Raw genomic sequence first — 17,781 nt, forward strand, 5'->3', positions numbered from 1 at the left:
CACACACACGCACACGCACACGCACACGCACACACACACACACACACAGTTTTACATGTTCCTTTATTTGTTAAAAGAAAAGAAAATGCACAAAGATTAAAAAAAAAAGAAGGTAAAGTGCACACTAAAGCTTGGCCATAGTTTCCTACAGCTGCATTTTGCCTTGCACAAAATGAGGCAGTACTTAAATCGTGATCATATGCACACGGTTGCACATGAATCATGCATTCATTTGGCACCACTTTATTTTAATTTAACAAACTAACGCTTTCTTGTTGTCTCCGCCTGTGCGTCCGTCAATCCGTGTGTCTGTCCATGTGTCCGTCTTTGAACAGCTAATCTCCAGCACCGTTGGCCCAATCGACATGAAACTGTGCAGACACGCCCAGGACAGAACCTCGAATCATGAACGCAGTGTGTGATTGCGTGAAACTTTGTATGCACATTCCCACTAGGCCGGGGAACAAATGCCTCATGGTGGCGCTATAACAGGCCGATTCCCGTTTTTACCTATACTGTAACTGGACCGATCGGAGTGAAACTTTGCATTCATACTACCTAGAGGCCAAGGAAAAACCTCTGCCCTGCATTCTTCGCATCAGCCTTTTATAGCGCCACCAGGAGGCCGATTTTAGCAAAAGGCATTTTTTTTTATATTACTTCACATCACGCAAATCGGTACACATTATCTCTATAGTCATGTGATCAAGACGGATCTGTCCGATTTATTTTATATTCCATCCTGATTGGCGAAATCTGAACATTTCTGACCCACAATAACCTACCTGACCTGGCGGAGACCTGTTCTCTGAGTAGCACCTTTACTAATTTACAGTGTAATTGAACATAATATTTAATGAATATAAATGGCATAAAATCCATCTTTTCAGACTTAACCAGTCTTACATAACATTAATGATAATAAAAAAAAAACATAAAAATTATGGTTTTAAAATCACTCATGAAACTTAAATATCAACTTTATAGTTAATCTTTATTAACACACTCCTAAGGACTTGGCAGCTGAGCCATAATGACACCATCTCCTTGACTCCTTGTTCTGTCCTGCACTTTTTGCAAGCCGACATGCACATAGTTTTGTCGAAGCAGCACAAAATGTTATCAAAGCGGCCACCTCGAAATTCTCTATGCAGGAAATACCCTGAATGAGGCTGGGCATTAGTGATAATAACTACTAGGAGTGTAGTCATGATAGCTGCAGGGCTTTATCCTGTAAAATATGATGTAAAAATTACATATATTAACATATGCTGTAAATGCTATGAGATTGTGAGAGAGATTGTACCTGTGGTTATACTTACATTTACAACTTTTTCGATAGGAACTCAGCTGTGTCTGCATTTGGAGGTCCACAATTGACTTTTCAATGTGACATACCTGTTTGGATCTGTGACCGGATGTTATGTTCCCACTATAGGTATAAAAAGAATGTTATCCATGAATCAAAATGTAACCAAAACTGTGATTAGATTTAACTCTCTCTTTCTATGACAAAAAACAGCAAAGGCATTCTCGAATTCACCTCACACCGGCGTGTCTAATATACATATATATTACGTATAATGTACAGTAAACATATAGCACACAGGTTTGGATAGAAATCCTGTGCATGAATCATAGTAATGAATGAAGGCAGTCACGAAATGGTCTGTGACACATCGGACACGCTGCTGCCATTCTGCAGCCATCATTTGCGTGAAACATCTTGCGTGACTGTGAACGTCGCCATACTTCCTCCTGGATTGCGGGGCCTGGGGTTCTAGTGCTGGAAAAAGGGGGAGAAAAAAAGAGAAAGGGGGAAAGACTTGTCATTCTGGCTCTGCTCCCTCGTGCCGATGCCACACAGAACTGCCACCCTGAGCCAAAAATACATCTGGCACGAGAGGCTTGGGGGGGGGGGGGCGTGTACAGAAGGAGTAGAGAGTGTAGTGTAGCGCACTCTATACCACACACACTCCTCTCCTCTCAGCATCATCCAGAGCATGAACATTTCTTTAATCATAGCAGAGAATGAGGAGGAGGCGTGTCGCACTGCATGCTCGACCCCCCCCCACACACACACACACACACACACACACACACACACACACACACACACACACACACACACACACACACAAAACACGTCTGTTCGCATAATGACCCCCCCCACCCTACTCCACGCCATGCCGCACATCTCCATCTCTCCATCTCTATCCTTTGCTGGTATCTCTCTCTCTCTCTCCCGCTCTCGCTCCAGCTCGCTTCCCCTCTCTCTCTTGCCTTTTGCTCTCTTTTTTCAATCTGTTGTCATTCTCCGCTTCTCCGTCACGTCGCCCCCCTTCTCCCCTCACTTCTTTCCATGTCTGTGTCACTATGTCACTGTGTTTGTTCCCTTGTACCCCCCCCCCCCAACACCTCGTCCTCCTGCTCCAGATGGATAGAGGCTTTTTGTTTACTTCATGGAATGCGGTTCCTGCCTTATTGACCAACCAACAGGAAGAAATCTCACCCAGAGATGAGCCCGGGACGCTTGTTTTTCCTCCTGCCAGCCGTGTCAGCCTGTCAGATGTGTGTGTGTGTATGTGTGTGTGTTTGTACATGTGCTCATGTGTCAGACATGGGCTGTTGTCATCACAGACGGAGAGGCTGTTGTGACATGTCGCCTGGCTTTGTCACAGTCGTGGACAAAACCGTCTCATTAGGGGCCTTGCTTTTACTATCAAACATGGATGTGGCTATTTTGCTTTGTTGGGTTGCGTTTTGTTTTAATTGGCGTAGCCGGTGAAAATAAATCAGTGTAAAATGTCGGCTGGTGCCTTCTAACAACTAAGTCCGTGACATAAACTCAGGGCTGCTGGAATAGGATAGGTTCTGATATGAGGTGCTTTAATGGCCCATGTGCAGAAGTTGTCATTATTTGGAAAATGTCATGGTGAAGCTTTGTGTGGATAAGCAGAGGTGACGCCACGCAGGTAAACATTGGACAGGTGCACAAACCGATTTAACCTTAACCCATTAAGACCTGAGAACATTCTAGAAATGTCTTCTAAATCCTAACAATTTTTTGAAAGAAAAACCCAAATTTTTTTCCCTCGGTTTTTCAAAAATAGCAGATCTACAAGCTCATAGCGCGGCACTCGGTGCCGCGCTATGAGCTTGTATATCTGCTATTTTTGAATAGCCAAAGAAATCTAAAGTGACACAGATGCGTTCCAGGTCTTAATGGGTTAAGAGGACAGGATGGGATTCTGGTCAAATGATGCGTTATGTTAACATAACTATTTTAATAATACTTTTAGTTAACCTTCACTTGCTGAACGTTTGAAGAGAATCTCAAGGGACATGCATGGGTTTGTTCCAAAGCACACTGATGTGACATAGGCTTATGCTATTTCCACCGCTGAACTAAATGAGGCCATCTAAATGCCAAACCCAGGCTACGTCTCTGGTGTGCCATTACACACACACACACACACACACACACACACACACACACACACACACACACACACACACACACACCAGTACATTATAGTATATACCAAGACATCCTATACAGCCTCTCCAGCTTCTTTGAGGGTTCATAATGTCTTCTAGCTGTGGCATTGTTGACCCTCACTGTAAATTCTGGAGGGTTAATCTTGAGCCGTAAGGGTCCATTTTGTACACTCAGGGTTAAACTAACACTCCAGATATTGGTGTGTAGGGATCCTTGTCAATATTTAAACAGTCACTGACACCTCTCCTCTCTCTCTCTCTCTATCTCTCCCCTTCTCTGTCTGTCTCTGTCTATCGCTCTTTTTTCCCCCCACCTCTCAACAGCAACTGAACCACCCCAATGTGATAAAGTACCATGCATCTTTTATTGAGGAGAATGAGCTCAACATAGTACTGGAGTTAGCTGATGCAGGGGACCTCTCACGCATGATCAAGGTAAGAGACTTGCCTTTACACAGTGGCCCCTTTAACACACAATCCCACACACATCGAAATGACCTGCTGGAAGGTCATTTCTGGTGACAAGTTGAGCCAATGACATCCAGGGCACAACAGGCTCACAGAACCGTTATATTCAGTTGCACTTCGGTGTTGCGCACCAAACATAGTAGATCTATAAGCTTCGCAGTGAGTGCGACACGTGAGTGCGACACGTGAGTTTTTAGATCTACTATATTTGGTGCGCGATACGACGCTTTACCAATAACTGCAGTGAGACAGTTTTGCAATCCCGAAGGTAATGCTCTAGTCTACACTGTCTTTTTTGTCTTTTTTTTAAAAGACTGTCGATCACAAAACACAGTTCAAAAATAGCTGGCATGCCATCTAACCATGACTGGCTAGATGTCCAGGCATTAAGGTAGAATATCTACTCGCCCCACAACACCTCAGCAGTGGGCATGTTCTCCCAGGTAGGATAGTGGGTATGTTGTAATGAAGGCATCTGACTGCTGAAGGGTCTCCGTATATCGTCGTTTTTGTAAGTTGACTATGCTTAGATGCCTATTTTAGATTTGTTTTTATTATAATGCATTTTTTATTGATTTCTCTATGAGAGCTGCTGTAACACCTTCAGTTCCCCTCGGGGATGAATAAAGTACCTACCTACCTGCCTATATACTGTACCTACCTATATAGGAATAATGCCAGGAGGCCACTGGCCTCTCAAGAACCCTCCATTTGTACAGCCATCTGTTCCAAGGTTGAAACTAAAGTGATACGGGACTTGTGTGATGCAACAGGCTGTATTGCAAAAGTCTCTCCTCAACTCGCTGAGCCTTGCTGTTTCCCGTGGTCGACCATGTCTGAACGCTTTGTAGCGAGGGAGGATTCCGCTTGTAAGGAATGCTGTCACTGAGTTTGAAACTGAAGAACCTAGCACATGGTTGTTATAAAGTGGTAACGATTTCCTCTCCATCAACATCCCCTACCTCGCCCTGCCACACTTCTGTCTCTGTGCATTTCTGTAAGTTAGACCAGCACTCCCCCCGGCCCCCAGACCCCCCACCCCCCCCCCCCCCCTCCCCGGCTATTCACTGGCTGCCAGTATAGCAAATTAGCGACGTGCATATAAAAAGCCTGGTATCTCCCATGCATAAATGATAGCGTTGCGTTGTATCAGCATTGCTCGACAAGCCGTTCACAGTCATCCTCGGCAGCTCGACGTCCGCGCACTTCAACAACATGGCAAATTAGGAGAGGCGAGGATTAGTGGTACAAGAGATTCAAAGTGGCAGGCTTTGCGCGCGTGCTCGCAAAGCCTCGTCTCTCGCTCGCTTTCTTTCTCTCACACACACACACACACATACGCACACACACACACACACACTTGCATGCGCACACACCTGGACAAACACAATCACACACGCACTTTCACCGAGATACAACATGGCAGGCTTAAGAGGCATGATAACGAACCACCGCACATCACTGTTATGCAGCCGCGCTGCAAGAGGATGCTGGGAATGTTCAGACTGTGTCAGCTCCTTATGGCTGTTGACAACACACAAGCTCTTGCCCGCCTGCGTGCACACACAAACACGGTGGCTGCACGCCACCGCTGCTCCGCACCGTTCGTCTCCGGTACAGTTCTAAATGATTTGTTTTTCTAATTAAGCGGTGGCAGTCCGTAGGTACAGTACGCACCAGGGCTCAGCCCTCCCTCCCCTTCCGGGGCCGCATTTTGAAGTAAACTCTCATACAGTGAGCCATATGTAAAACCGAACACCACCCGATTCACAAGTTTTAGCATGTCTTATTCTTTTTGATTACACCGTCCTCCACTCTGCCCCCCTTCTATCTCTGTTTCTCTATTTCGTATTCTTTCTCTCTCTCTGACCATCTCAGAATTTAAATAAAATCAAATGGTCCTCGATTTGCATGCGCTTGCAGAATATTGCATGTGTAGTGTTTGCTGTTAAAGGCATGGAGGAGAGGATGCTGCTTCTGCTGCTGCTGGTGGGTGTCTATGCCCCCCCCCCATTGACATCAAACGGTCCTCTGATATGGAAATGGGAGGGCAAGGGGAAGAATAGCTCCTCACTGATGCTTTGTTTGGATGTGGGCCAAGGTCCCTCTCTCTGCTCTCTCTGTCTTTCTTACTTTCACCCTCTCCGACGCTTCTCTTTTTCTGTATTTCTCTTACACCCCATCTCTCTCCTTCTGAGATTCAGGACCCAGAGTTATTGAGTGGTCAACTTAGTACAACTATATGTACCAGTTATACCAACTGGCTAGCTTCTCAGTAGGATATGACATTACGATTACATTGATTCTCAATGCATCGCACTGACATGTTGTGAGCTTGTAGAACACCTACTGCAATGTTTTAAATTAAAGAGTGTGTAAGGGATATTTTGTGTTAATAGTGTTAAATAGCTCAATAGCAATCATTGCTATAGAGTGTTCATTCAGTGACAGGGCTCTCCCCGTCTCCAGCTCTTTAGTGAACCGGAAATACAGGTCAGGATACCAATATCATCCAATCAGGAGAGATCCTGTAAGATCAGGATACAGAATACAGGATAAACAAATGAAAGGACAGCCAATGAGGACTTGAGTAAGGTAGAAATGGGACAGGAAGGACTGCATAACAAGCCAGACTGGACCCTAGTACACTCCTCAATACTCAAAAATGGACCAATATAGGGTAATGTGTACACTCTGCACTCACTTGAACTATTGGAAGCCACTGATATCACCTTGTGGTAACGCCTACGTTTTGTGTTCCGTACTTTTCGTCTTATGTCTCTCGGTGCACAGGGATGAGGCCGCGTTTCATCAGCGTGATATTTTTATACAACTAGATTCTGACAAGTCCAGAAAAGACGCGCTGTGATTGGCCAGTAGTCACTTTAAGTGGCAGTTGGGGCAAACGCTCACCCCAAAATATGTTGGTTATCGGTACATAACTCGGACGGCGCTGAGTCGGCTCAAGCGAACTTTGCTACGTTCGGCTGTAACAGAGTGTGACAACGCCCCCACCGTCCCCTCTGGGGGCGCAGTCCTTGTTTTTTCGTTTTTGCATTCAGCCAATCACAAGGCAGGCAGGGCGGGTCTTGGTAGAATCTAGTTACCATAAAATAATACGCGTTTCATCAACTTCCTTATTGTTGTCATTGGTCCATCATCAATAGCTACAAGTAGCCTACACGCCCTGTCATCGCTGTGGCTTCTCAGAGAGTGACCACAGTCCCGATGATCCGGTGCAACTTAACTCAATCCTGCACTCCCCCCCCCCCCCCCCCCCCTAAAAAAAAGATGACTGGGGCTGTTGTGCCACTGAGAAGCTTCACCTAACAAAAGAGCTGTATGCCAGATGAGAGGGTTTTGGAAGGAACCACAAATTTCTTCTCTTCCCAGCTCCTGAGGATGCGTGCATGTGCTTTCCATTGCAGGACACAGTGAAAATAAGATGGGGGGGGGGTAGGGGCACTTGGTTAGGCTATGAAGAGAGTGAGAGCACGGAGGGTCTGGCTTCCATTACCAGTGGAGTCATAGTGCTGCGGAGGGGGGCTGGGGATGGATGTTCCACACACACACACACACACACACACACACACACACACACACACACACACACACACACACACACACACACACACACACACACACACACACACACACACACACACACACACACACACACACGCACGCACACACTTAACCCATTCAATCCGGGAAGCCATTTACAAATGTCTCCTAAATCCTAACAGTTTTCTGAAAACCGTATGTTGCTATAGCAGTGGTTCTCAAACGTTTTCATGTTAACTCATTCCCTGCCTAGGACGTAAAAAACGTAATTATTATCGGAGGCACGGTGGTGCAGTCGGTAGCGCTGTCGCCTCACAGCTAGAAGGTCCTGGGTTCGATTCCCGCCGGGGACGCTGTGGGCGCTGGGGGCGTGTCTTCTCCTCCGCGTCATCAGCGCCCATACCCTAGGTGGGGTTGGCGAAAGGGCCTACTCTGTGTGGAGTTTGCATGTTCTCCCCGTGTCTCCTAGGGTAGTTAATACCCTCACAAAAACATGTAGTAATCCTGGTCACTATACCGCCTCCCCCATGACAGCCGGGGCGCCTAATGGAGGGGAAGGGAACTCGTTGGAATAACGTGTTCCTTCCACGCGCTACGTCCAACCAGGGAAACTCCCCCCTGTCAGGTGACAAGAAGGTCAGTTGGCTCTCATGCCTGAAGGAAGCATGAGCTCGGCCCTGGCCTCCCTACTGTGGGGGACTGGTGTAATGCTGGTGTAGGGCTGGTGTAGCGCCCAGGATCACTTAGGAAATTGGCACCGGGTGAAAAAAATGGGTTACAAAAATCGTGGGATAAAAAATTTAAAAAAAAAAAAAAAAAAAACGTAATTATTTCCAATTACCAATTCTGCCTAGGACGTAAAACGTAATTTTGAAATTACGGTTCCGTCCGCTTCCTGTTTAGGTCCCCCTCTAAAACGGTCTTTTCTCAGCTTCGTTTTTCTCCCCTGTGTAACGCTGTTTAGAAACGCTTTTTAGAAACTGCTACTACTTCAAAATGGAATGTCGCCCATTGAAAATTTCTTCTCTGGGCCACTCACACAACTACCCTGTGTGTCTACAAACAGTTGAACACGCGATCAGAAGGGATTTAGCGAGAAACGAGAAACGACTGGACTTGTGAATTATTTAAAGTTATAAAAAACACGAAATCACTGGCAGTGGGCAAACACAGCCAGAAATAAGTCTGGCAGGGAATGAGTTAAGGACCCCCAAAATGATATGCATTTGGTCGCGGACCCCATCTCAAAATATTTTGTTCCAGGGACCCCCCCAGAAGCAAAGATTTGAGTTACAAATGTTCGCTTTAAAATATATATATATTCAAAGATTTGCACAAATTCCCACGATTTAAAGGAGAAAAATGCAGATCTACAAGCTCATAGCTTGTATATCTGCTATTTCTGAATAGCCAAAGTATAAAATAATGCATATAGCTTAAATCTAAAATGACACAGATGCGTTGCCGGATTGAATGGTTACGGCCCCCTTGAAATCCTTGTACCCCACCTTAACCGGCCAAATTTATATATACTGTTGTACAAGGGTGCCCCCCGTGCCGAAACTGGACGATCTAAAAGGCTAAGCTGTGGGCTTGTAGATCTGTGGCACGGGACACCGTTGTGCGACCACCAGTATAAATCAGGCTTTATTGCAACTCCTGATTAAGGAATTAGTCCTGGTTCTTTCCATTATGCTTAGGTTGTGCTAACTGTGTGTGTGTGTGTGTTTATACTTGTGAGGAACAAATGTCTAAGTGATTTTGAGAAATGGACATTGTGAGGAACCATTTTCCTGGTCCTCACAAGAAGAATTGTTGTTTTATGGTTGAAAAAAATATTTTTAGAGATACGTTTACAATTAGAAAAAGATTCCGGTGGGGGTTAGAGTTAGGATTAGATATTTAGAGGTTAGATTTTGGGTTGGAATTATGCCTTGATTTATACGTAGTTGTGTGCCGGTGTCGTACACCCAAAAATTGCCGATCTACGAGCTGATAACGCATCGAGACGCGTTGTCAGCTTGTAGATCTGGTATTTTCCGGCTTTAGGCTTGTGGCTAAAAACAGAAAAACATTTAAAAATGGCATTCATAAAATCGCCGCCCTAATATGTAGGCATGTGACGTTTCACTCAACGTTTCACTCAACTCACTATACGATTCGAATCACAATACTAGGTTCACATTCACATTCACGATTTTTAAACACAAAATAAATTTCCAGACAAATGACCGAAATATCTTTTTTATTATTATTTCTCTTACACAAATGCAGTATTTTCTTAACTATATATATCTTTTTTTTTTACAATACTGTGTTTTCTCTTATCCTCTTTTCAATACAGTAGCAAATGACTGATTTTTTTTGTATCAATTCTCTTACAAAGATCCTGTATTTTCTTCTCTCTTTTTTTACCCTCTGTTGTTTGCATCGCGATTAATGATTTATTAAATCCGTTAAAATTGTTTCCAGTTTGAATCGATGTCCTCACAAGTATAGTAATACAAACCTGTCTGTGTGTGATGTAGCACTTTAAGAAGCAGAGGAGGCTGATCCCAGAGAGAACGGTGTGGAAGTACTTTGTCCAGCTCTGCAGTGCTCTGGAACACATGCACTCCCGGAGAGTCATGCATAGAGGTACGCACACGCACACACACAGGTCCGCAGGCAAAAGCATATCATTCTGGGGGACCTTGACATGTAAAAGTTTGAGAACCACTCTACTGCAGCGTCACACAAAAGCATCAAAAGTAGCAGATCCACAAAGCTCGAAACCGAGGTGCATTTTGAGCTTGTAGATCTGCTACTTTTCCGTTTTTGAATTTGAATCCTGAAAAGTAACAGTTTTGGACATATGAGGTTTCCACCCGACAGAGACGATATGCTATAATTATGCTTGCCTCTAATATCTCTTAAATCTGGCCATGTTTTTACATTAACCCATTCAATCTGGGAACGCATCTGTGTCACATAATACAAGCTCATAGTGCGGCACTATGAGCTTGTAGATCTGCTATTTTTGAAAATAAATCGTGAAAATGTGTGAAAATCTGTCATTTTTAACTCAAATCTTTGCTTCTGGGGTCCCTGGAACAAAATATTTAGAGACCGGGGTCAGCGGAAAAAATACATATCATTTTGGTGGTCCTTGACATGAAAAAAGTTTGAGAACCACTGATATTATAGTAACATAAGTAAAAAACAAGCAAAAGAAAAAACTGTTAGGATTTAGAAGACATATGTAGAATTCCCAGAAGCAAAGATTTGAGTTAAAAATGTTCGCTTTAAAAAAACATATATTCAAAGATTTGTGCACATTTTCATGATAAAAAATAAATAAAAAAATAGCAGATCTGCTTCCTGTGTGCTGTTGTTGTACTCCAGAGAGGAATCATTTGGAAAATGAAGGGACAGGTTCAGCTATACAAGAAAGCCACATCACTCTCTCACACACACACACACACACACACACACACACACACACACACCCCCACACACACACACACACACACTGTCTACGCTCTTCATCACATTATATGTAAATAACATTCACATATAATTTATGTGTGTTATGAATTACAATACTAATGCAATTCAAATTAAACAAATGCACCCAGAGGTGCAAATACTGTCTGCACCAACGTCAGTCACCAGCCCAGTCTTGTTCTGCATCTGTCCTTCCTGAGATGTGGCCGCTCATTTTGATTGTGATATTGACCTTTTACCCTTTTGACCCAAAAGTCGTGTGTCCCTTCAGGGCAGCCTACAGATTGTTCTCACCAAGTTTCATAAAAATCTGATTTTACCTTAACTCTTTCATTGCCACACTTATTTCAGACTGTGTCGTCCCAGTGCCAGGAAAAAGGTGCATTTTTCCTCCGTTTGTTTTTTAAAAATATATAAAAATAATAATAATAATTTCGTCATTTCCGTCCGTGGCCATGAGAGCCATAGAGCCATCGGACGGGAATTCCCGTTTTTGGCAGTTAAAGAGTTAACCTTGATTGTGACCTTTTGACCCTTTTCAACCCAGAAGTTAATCCCACAAAGCTGAATAGAAATCCGCCTATCCTTTCCTTAATTTTTACACACACAGACAGACAGACAGACAGGAGCAAGACAGACAGACAGATAGGAGCAGAAACAATACCTGGCCACACAGCATCTTGAATGTAAAAATTGAAACCTTAAATCCAATATAACCCTAGCTGCCCTATTCCGAGGCAAACATTCTGTGAAAATAGCAGATCTACAAGCTCTCAGCGTGTCGCAGCATGATGTGTTGTGAGCTTGTAAATCGGCTATTTTTGGCAAAGATATTTAGTGTCGAGCGAAAACAGGAGGGGGGGGCTAGTATAGAGCCCTGGGGGACTCCGGTACAACTAAGTATAGGGTTTAAGGTTACTTAGGGTTACGGTTACCTTTCCATAACCCCGGTTCTCTGATAATGTGAGTGAGATGCACTGAAACTGAGTGCAAATGAAATGGAAGAAATGGAACACAGTTGCTTCAGAATGAAGCAATGAAGCAACCCAGAATTAAGCACAAAGGCGATGTACTGTATTTGTACAACCTCCTATGTCCAAAACCGTTACTTTACAGGAAATGAAATGAAAATGTTCTGAAATAGTGACAATAGCCGATCTAGATAGGCTATTGTCACTACTTTTGCTTGTAACCTTTGTATGACGAAGTAGGGCATTAAATGACGGAAAAAAACTAAAAAGTTGATATTTGGAGATTTTGTGCCCGACAGTGACGATATGTCTTGTAGTGTGAACCTCTATGTTTCATTGGATGGCCTGACAGGCGGGTGTTGAGCGGCACATAGAACAGAGAGCACAGTGTTTATGGGCTCACATGCTTTCAATAAGGCCCCAGTCTTATCAAACCTGCTGCTGAACCCTCACATACCTGCACACAGTAAAATCCTCCGTGTTAATTCATCCATTTATTACTCTGAGAGTGTAACCAAATGGACCCGTCGTCCGTTCTCAGAATTAAATTAACACTCAGGATTTGATTTTGTGCAGGTGGCGGTGAGCTCGGCTGGACTGATGCTTTGATTAGGTCGCACAGACGCTAATGAACCCTGAGCTTTGGGGGACTTTAATGACCACTTAGCAGAGGCTGCACTACACAGCACACTCTCAGAGTTACAAATGGATACATTAACACGGAGGACTTTACTGTGTATTCAAAAAGCCACTTGTTATTATACGGGAGCAGTAAATTTCAACGGCTGTTGCAGGTCATATTAACATGACTTTAAAGAGAACGTGACAGAAAAGAAGAAGAAGAAAAAAAACACGCCTACATCCTATGCCCCTCCTAAAAAAAAAAAGGAAAGTGAATGAAATAAATCTAAATCAGTCACTATGGTTGAGTACACTGAGGTCATGTCTGAAATGTTACATGAGGAAGAGAGGGATCAACAACAGCTTAAGTGGTCTAACATTAGGTCATCCACCAACCATTCAACTTAGCTGACATGTTGCCGTGGCCAAGTGCAGACCTGAACTTAAGCAGTTTTGTCTGCCATTGTCATCTTTGGACAAAAATGACAATAAAAATAATGGAAAAAGAAGGAAACAAACATCCTCAAGCACCAGAAGATTCTAGCTTGGCTAATACATCATTGATTAACAGATTGCACATTTGAAACATGATGAAACATTTTACACAGAATATGTCTATGATGATTAGTCTTCCATGCATGAAATAAAGCAAAGTTCTGATCGAAGCAGCTGGGGGGTGGAGCACATTGATTGACACACTGACTGAGAGCCCTCATATGTTTTTTGTTTAAAGATGATGCAATATACCGTATATATATCACAGGCAGCGTGGCTCCCTGTGTTAGCTGTTTAAAATGATCTCCTTGGCATTAACGTTTACATTAACACATGTACTTAACACATACTGCTGGAGAGGCAATTAAACATTCATCGGATTTGATTTCACAAAGATGTTGTAAGCACTTAGTCCTCTCCTCTCCTCTCCTCTCCAGATATCAAGCCAGCCAATGTGTTCATCACAGCCACGGGTGTGGTGAAACTGGGAGATCTGGGATTGGGACGATTCTTCAGCTCCAAAACCACCGCAGCTCACTCTCTAGGTAAATCACAGCAGTCTAGACCAGTGGTTCTCAACCAGTGGTCCGGGGACCACCAGTGGTCCTTGAGAGGGTTCCAGGGGGTCCCCAGCAAAAGGTGTTAATATATTTTCACCCCTTTATCCATATTGTATACGTTGGCTATTCAAAAATAGCAGATATACAAGCTTGCAGCGCGTCACTTCGTGCTGCGCTGCAAGCTTGTAGATCTGCTATTTTCGAACATTTTCAAAAAAACGTGAAAGTGTTTGAAGAAATTTGTAGATTTTTTTATTTTTAAACACAAATCTTCTCTTCTGGGGGTCTCTGGCAAAAAAACATTTTCCGATGGGGGTCCGCGGCCAAATGTATATCAATTTAGGGTCCTTGGCATGAAAAAGGTTGAAAACCACTGGTCTAGAGACACATACGTGCACACACAGAGACGCACACGGTCCATGTGGGCATGTGGGTGCACACGTGCGGAAGTAGACACAAATACACACAGAGGCCCCCAGTAATCTCCCAGAGCTGGATGTGTTTCATTAGGGCCCGGTGAGCCCAGAACCATGTGTCACGTTTGTGGTGCTGCAGGGCCACGGGCCCATGCCCGGCCCTTTCATTGGCCAGTTAGCCACTTCCTGTTGCCTTGGCCTTTGACCCCGACACAGATGATGTCTGGGTATAGGCGGACTGATGATGTCCTTCGTTATAGGCCCGCCCGACACACACGGCTCTGATTGTGACCCTGTGCCATAAAACTCGCTGGCCAGCCAACGGAACAAACCACACTTATTGTTGGGTGTCTGTAGACGTTTGTATGCACGTGTCGGCAGACACATGTAAGATGTAAAATCTTGTAACACCTTTCTTTTCGCCCCCCCCAGTCGAGGTCTCCAGTTTAGACCTTAGGCTTGATTTATACTTGGTTATGAGATGGTTTTCCCGCGCTGAATATAGCCGATCTAAAGCTCACAGCTTGTACATCTAATATTTTGGTCTTTTGTGCAATGAAGTATAAATCAGGTTTTAGCTTATCAATGAGCATAACCCTGGACACGCTTCCTTTTCACTGAACCAGTTTAAGTCAATTTGACAGAACTCTGTAATCATGCAGAAGCAGAAAAGTAATGTAAATGTAATGCACACACAGGCACACAACTTTAAATGGAAACAACGTTTTGGTGATCACCAACGTTAAAAGGAATGGAGTCGTGTCACTGCAAACTCAGGGGAAGCATATTTATTTACTGCCGTTACAGCCGTTAATGACCTAAACCCCCACCTAAACCCCCACCTGGGTCGGACTGGGTACAGCTCGCCTCATTTCACAGAAAACCTGGGGTTTAACATAAACACACACACACACACACACACACACACACACACACACACACACACACACACACACACACACACACACACACACACACACACACACACACACACACACACACACGCTCCTCACTTCAGAGTGGGCCTGGTGTTTAAAACACATGCCCAAGTCTTAACAGTTTGTTAATAGCCTGTCCTTGCCTTCCTTTATCACTACGTTGTACTGTAAATGTCTCTCCGTGTAAGTGTTCGAGTTGCAAATGTATTCAGCCGTGAACTAGTGTTAGTCTTTGTGTTGTTCGTGTAGTTCTGTGTCCATCTGACAATTCTTTGTTGTTTTTTATTAATACTGTTATAGTGTTGAATCTCATTACATAACATAGTGATGCAGTTAAATGTACATAAAAGTATGTTTTGGCGCAGCAAGGCAAGATGAGGCAATTTTATTTGTATAGCACATTTCAGCAACAAGGCAATTCAATGTGCTTTACACAGAACATCAAGCAAAGGAAACACAATTATACAATGACATTAGGATGCATAAAACAAAAGAAGTCAAATAACACATACAATTACAGTGCAGAAGAGAGAGAGAAAAAGAAAAGTAACTCGATCAAAGGCAGCGGCAAACGGAAAGGTCTTTAGTTGTGTTTTAAAAGAAATAAGAGAAGACCTGAAATAAGGGCAGCAGACCTGCTGTTTTCTGGGAGTTTGTTCCAGATATGTGGTGCATAAAAACATGTACAGTACATACTCTATGTACATGTAGTAAGCGCAACTTATACAAGTTCCTATTTATGGCCTGTTGCTGTAAAATGCAACTTAACTGTCTTAGTTTGAATATAGAAAGCAGCAACAATAATAAACTTTACAGTTACTTTACTTTATAAAAACTGTTCATGATACTTTTCATTCAAACTAACGCGTGGCTTTTAAAAATATCCAAACACGTCATTACCAACTCTGTTCCCTTTCACACCATTATTAAGTGAAGTCAGTACTCCCCAACAGCGTGCTGCTCGCAGCCTCTGTATACAGCACGAGGTGAGCCTGTGGAAGGAAGGTGTGAATCATGACATTAGGTGAAACAGAAGCTGTTGCGTGGAGCACGCGGCCCCGCAGTGCCAAACAGAGCAAGGTGGAACAGCCCTTGTGATTGCTCATTAAACGTTGAGTCCATAGCACCCTCTTTAGGCTGACGAAAGGATAGGCAGCTCTGCTGCATGGGTCAATGTGTCCATCCATCCCACACAGCCTCCTGGCTATCCACCAGGCTATGCAAATTATGCAATATGCTGCAATCTCAACTAGGCTGCAAAAAAAAAGAAAGAAAGTATTTTCAGTATTTTTAAAAATAACTTTATTTTCAGGTTTTGGAACAATTATGTTTTGAGGAGATTTAGTGTCATGATTTATCAGTCCATTAGGCTATTGTAAACCTTCAATGCACATGTACCAAGGTTTTCACATAGTATCACTAGATACTATGCAGTGTGTACAAGTAAAACAAAAATAGTATATATTTTTTCCATTTGCTTTTCTTATACAGAAAAAAATATTCCAATAGAGTTCACACAATCTCTCCACACACACACACACACACACACACACACACACACACACACACACACACACACACACAACACACACACTGTGTGTGTGCACGCATGTTTTCGTTCCTGGGCTAAAGTTGTCCATGCGTTATACCTCACTATTTCTCTCTCCCATCTCTCTCTCTGCCTCTCTCATTCTCTCTCCCATCTCGCTCTCTCTCTCTCTCTCTCTCTCTCTCCCTCTCTCTCCCTCTCCTTCACATCCCCTGATCTCTGCTTCAACGTCCAGCTCGCTTTTCTTCTTCTGCCACTTTTCTCAATTTCCATCCTTTCTCTGCCTTATCGGTCCTCCTCCCTTCTTCCAACATCTTTGTCCCTCCCCCACTCCTCTCTCTTTCTCTCTCTCTCTTTCCTCTGTCTCAGCCGTGTGTGTGTGTGTGTGTGTGTGTGTGTGTGTGTGTGTGTGTGTGTGTGTGTGTGTGTGTGTGTGAAATAGCAAGAGCATAAGTGCCAGCATGTACGTGAGTGAAACTGAAAGAGAGAGAGAGAGAGAAGGGGGGGGAGAAAGTGAGAGAGCGAATGAGAAAAGACGGAGTGAGGGAGTGAAAAAGAAGGTGACGAAACGACAGTGAGCAAAAGAATGGAGACCAAGGGATGGAGAGACACAGGGACAGGATGAGAGTGACACAAGAACAGAGCGAGGAAGTGAAAAGGTAGGAGGGAGGAGTGGAGTGAGAGGAGAAGAACGTGACAGAGTGACACTGGGAAATAGAGAGAGAGAGAGAGAGAAAGGGGGGAGTGAGAAATGGCACAGAGAGGGAGAGAGAGAGAGTGTATGTCTGTAATGAGCCCAGCCAGCCACCCTGGTGAACAGCAGAGCAGTGTGGTGGAGCCTAGACGGAGGTCCAGGCACACAGACTGTCAGCTCCCAGCCTTTCAACTCAGCAGCTCTGCAGACACACACACACACACACACACACACACACACACACACACACACACACACACACACACACACACACACACACACACACACACACACACACACAGAGTATGCAGAGAGACATAAACACACACACACTCCTCTCACAGGCTTGCATGAACGTACACTAGTGTACCGTGCATACTTGTAGATGCATAATACCTGCACACACACACACACACACACACGGCCACATCCATGCATAGCATGCCAGCACAGAGGCATATGCTAATGTTGGGCCGCACGCATGCCAAACACACATAAATACTTGAGGACACATGCTT

At 44.0% G+C, this 17,781-nt stretch overlaps 1 protein-coding gene across 3 annotated transcripts in view; it reads left to right on the forward strand.

The window, feature by feature from the left end:
* nek7 (NIMA-related kinase 7) overlaps positions 1-17,781 on the forward strand; it is a 79,874-nt gene that overhangs the window by 40,827 nt on the left and 21,266 nt on the right. For all 3 annotated transcript variants that reach the window (XM_080432004.1, XM_080432005.1, XM_080432006.1), the window contains 3 exons: positions 3,826-3,936; positions 10,062-10,170; positions 13,544-13,651. In XM_080432004.1, coding sequence (XP_080288130.1) covers positions 3,826-3,936; positions 10,062-10,170; positions 13,544-13,651 — 328 coding nt within the window. The remainder of the gene's footprint in view (positions 1-3,825; positions 3,937-10,061; positions 10,171-13,543; positions 13,652-17,781) is intronic.

The sequence above is a fragment of the Gymnoscopelus braueri genome (assembly GCF_963280865.1).
Source record: "Gymnoscopelus braueri genome assembly, chromosome: 6".
In the NCBI taxonomy this organism is placed as follows: domain Eukaryota; kingdom Metazoa; phylum Chordata; class Actinopteri; order Myctophiformes; family Myctophidae; genus Gymnoscopelus; species Gymnoscopelus braueri.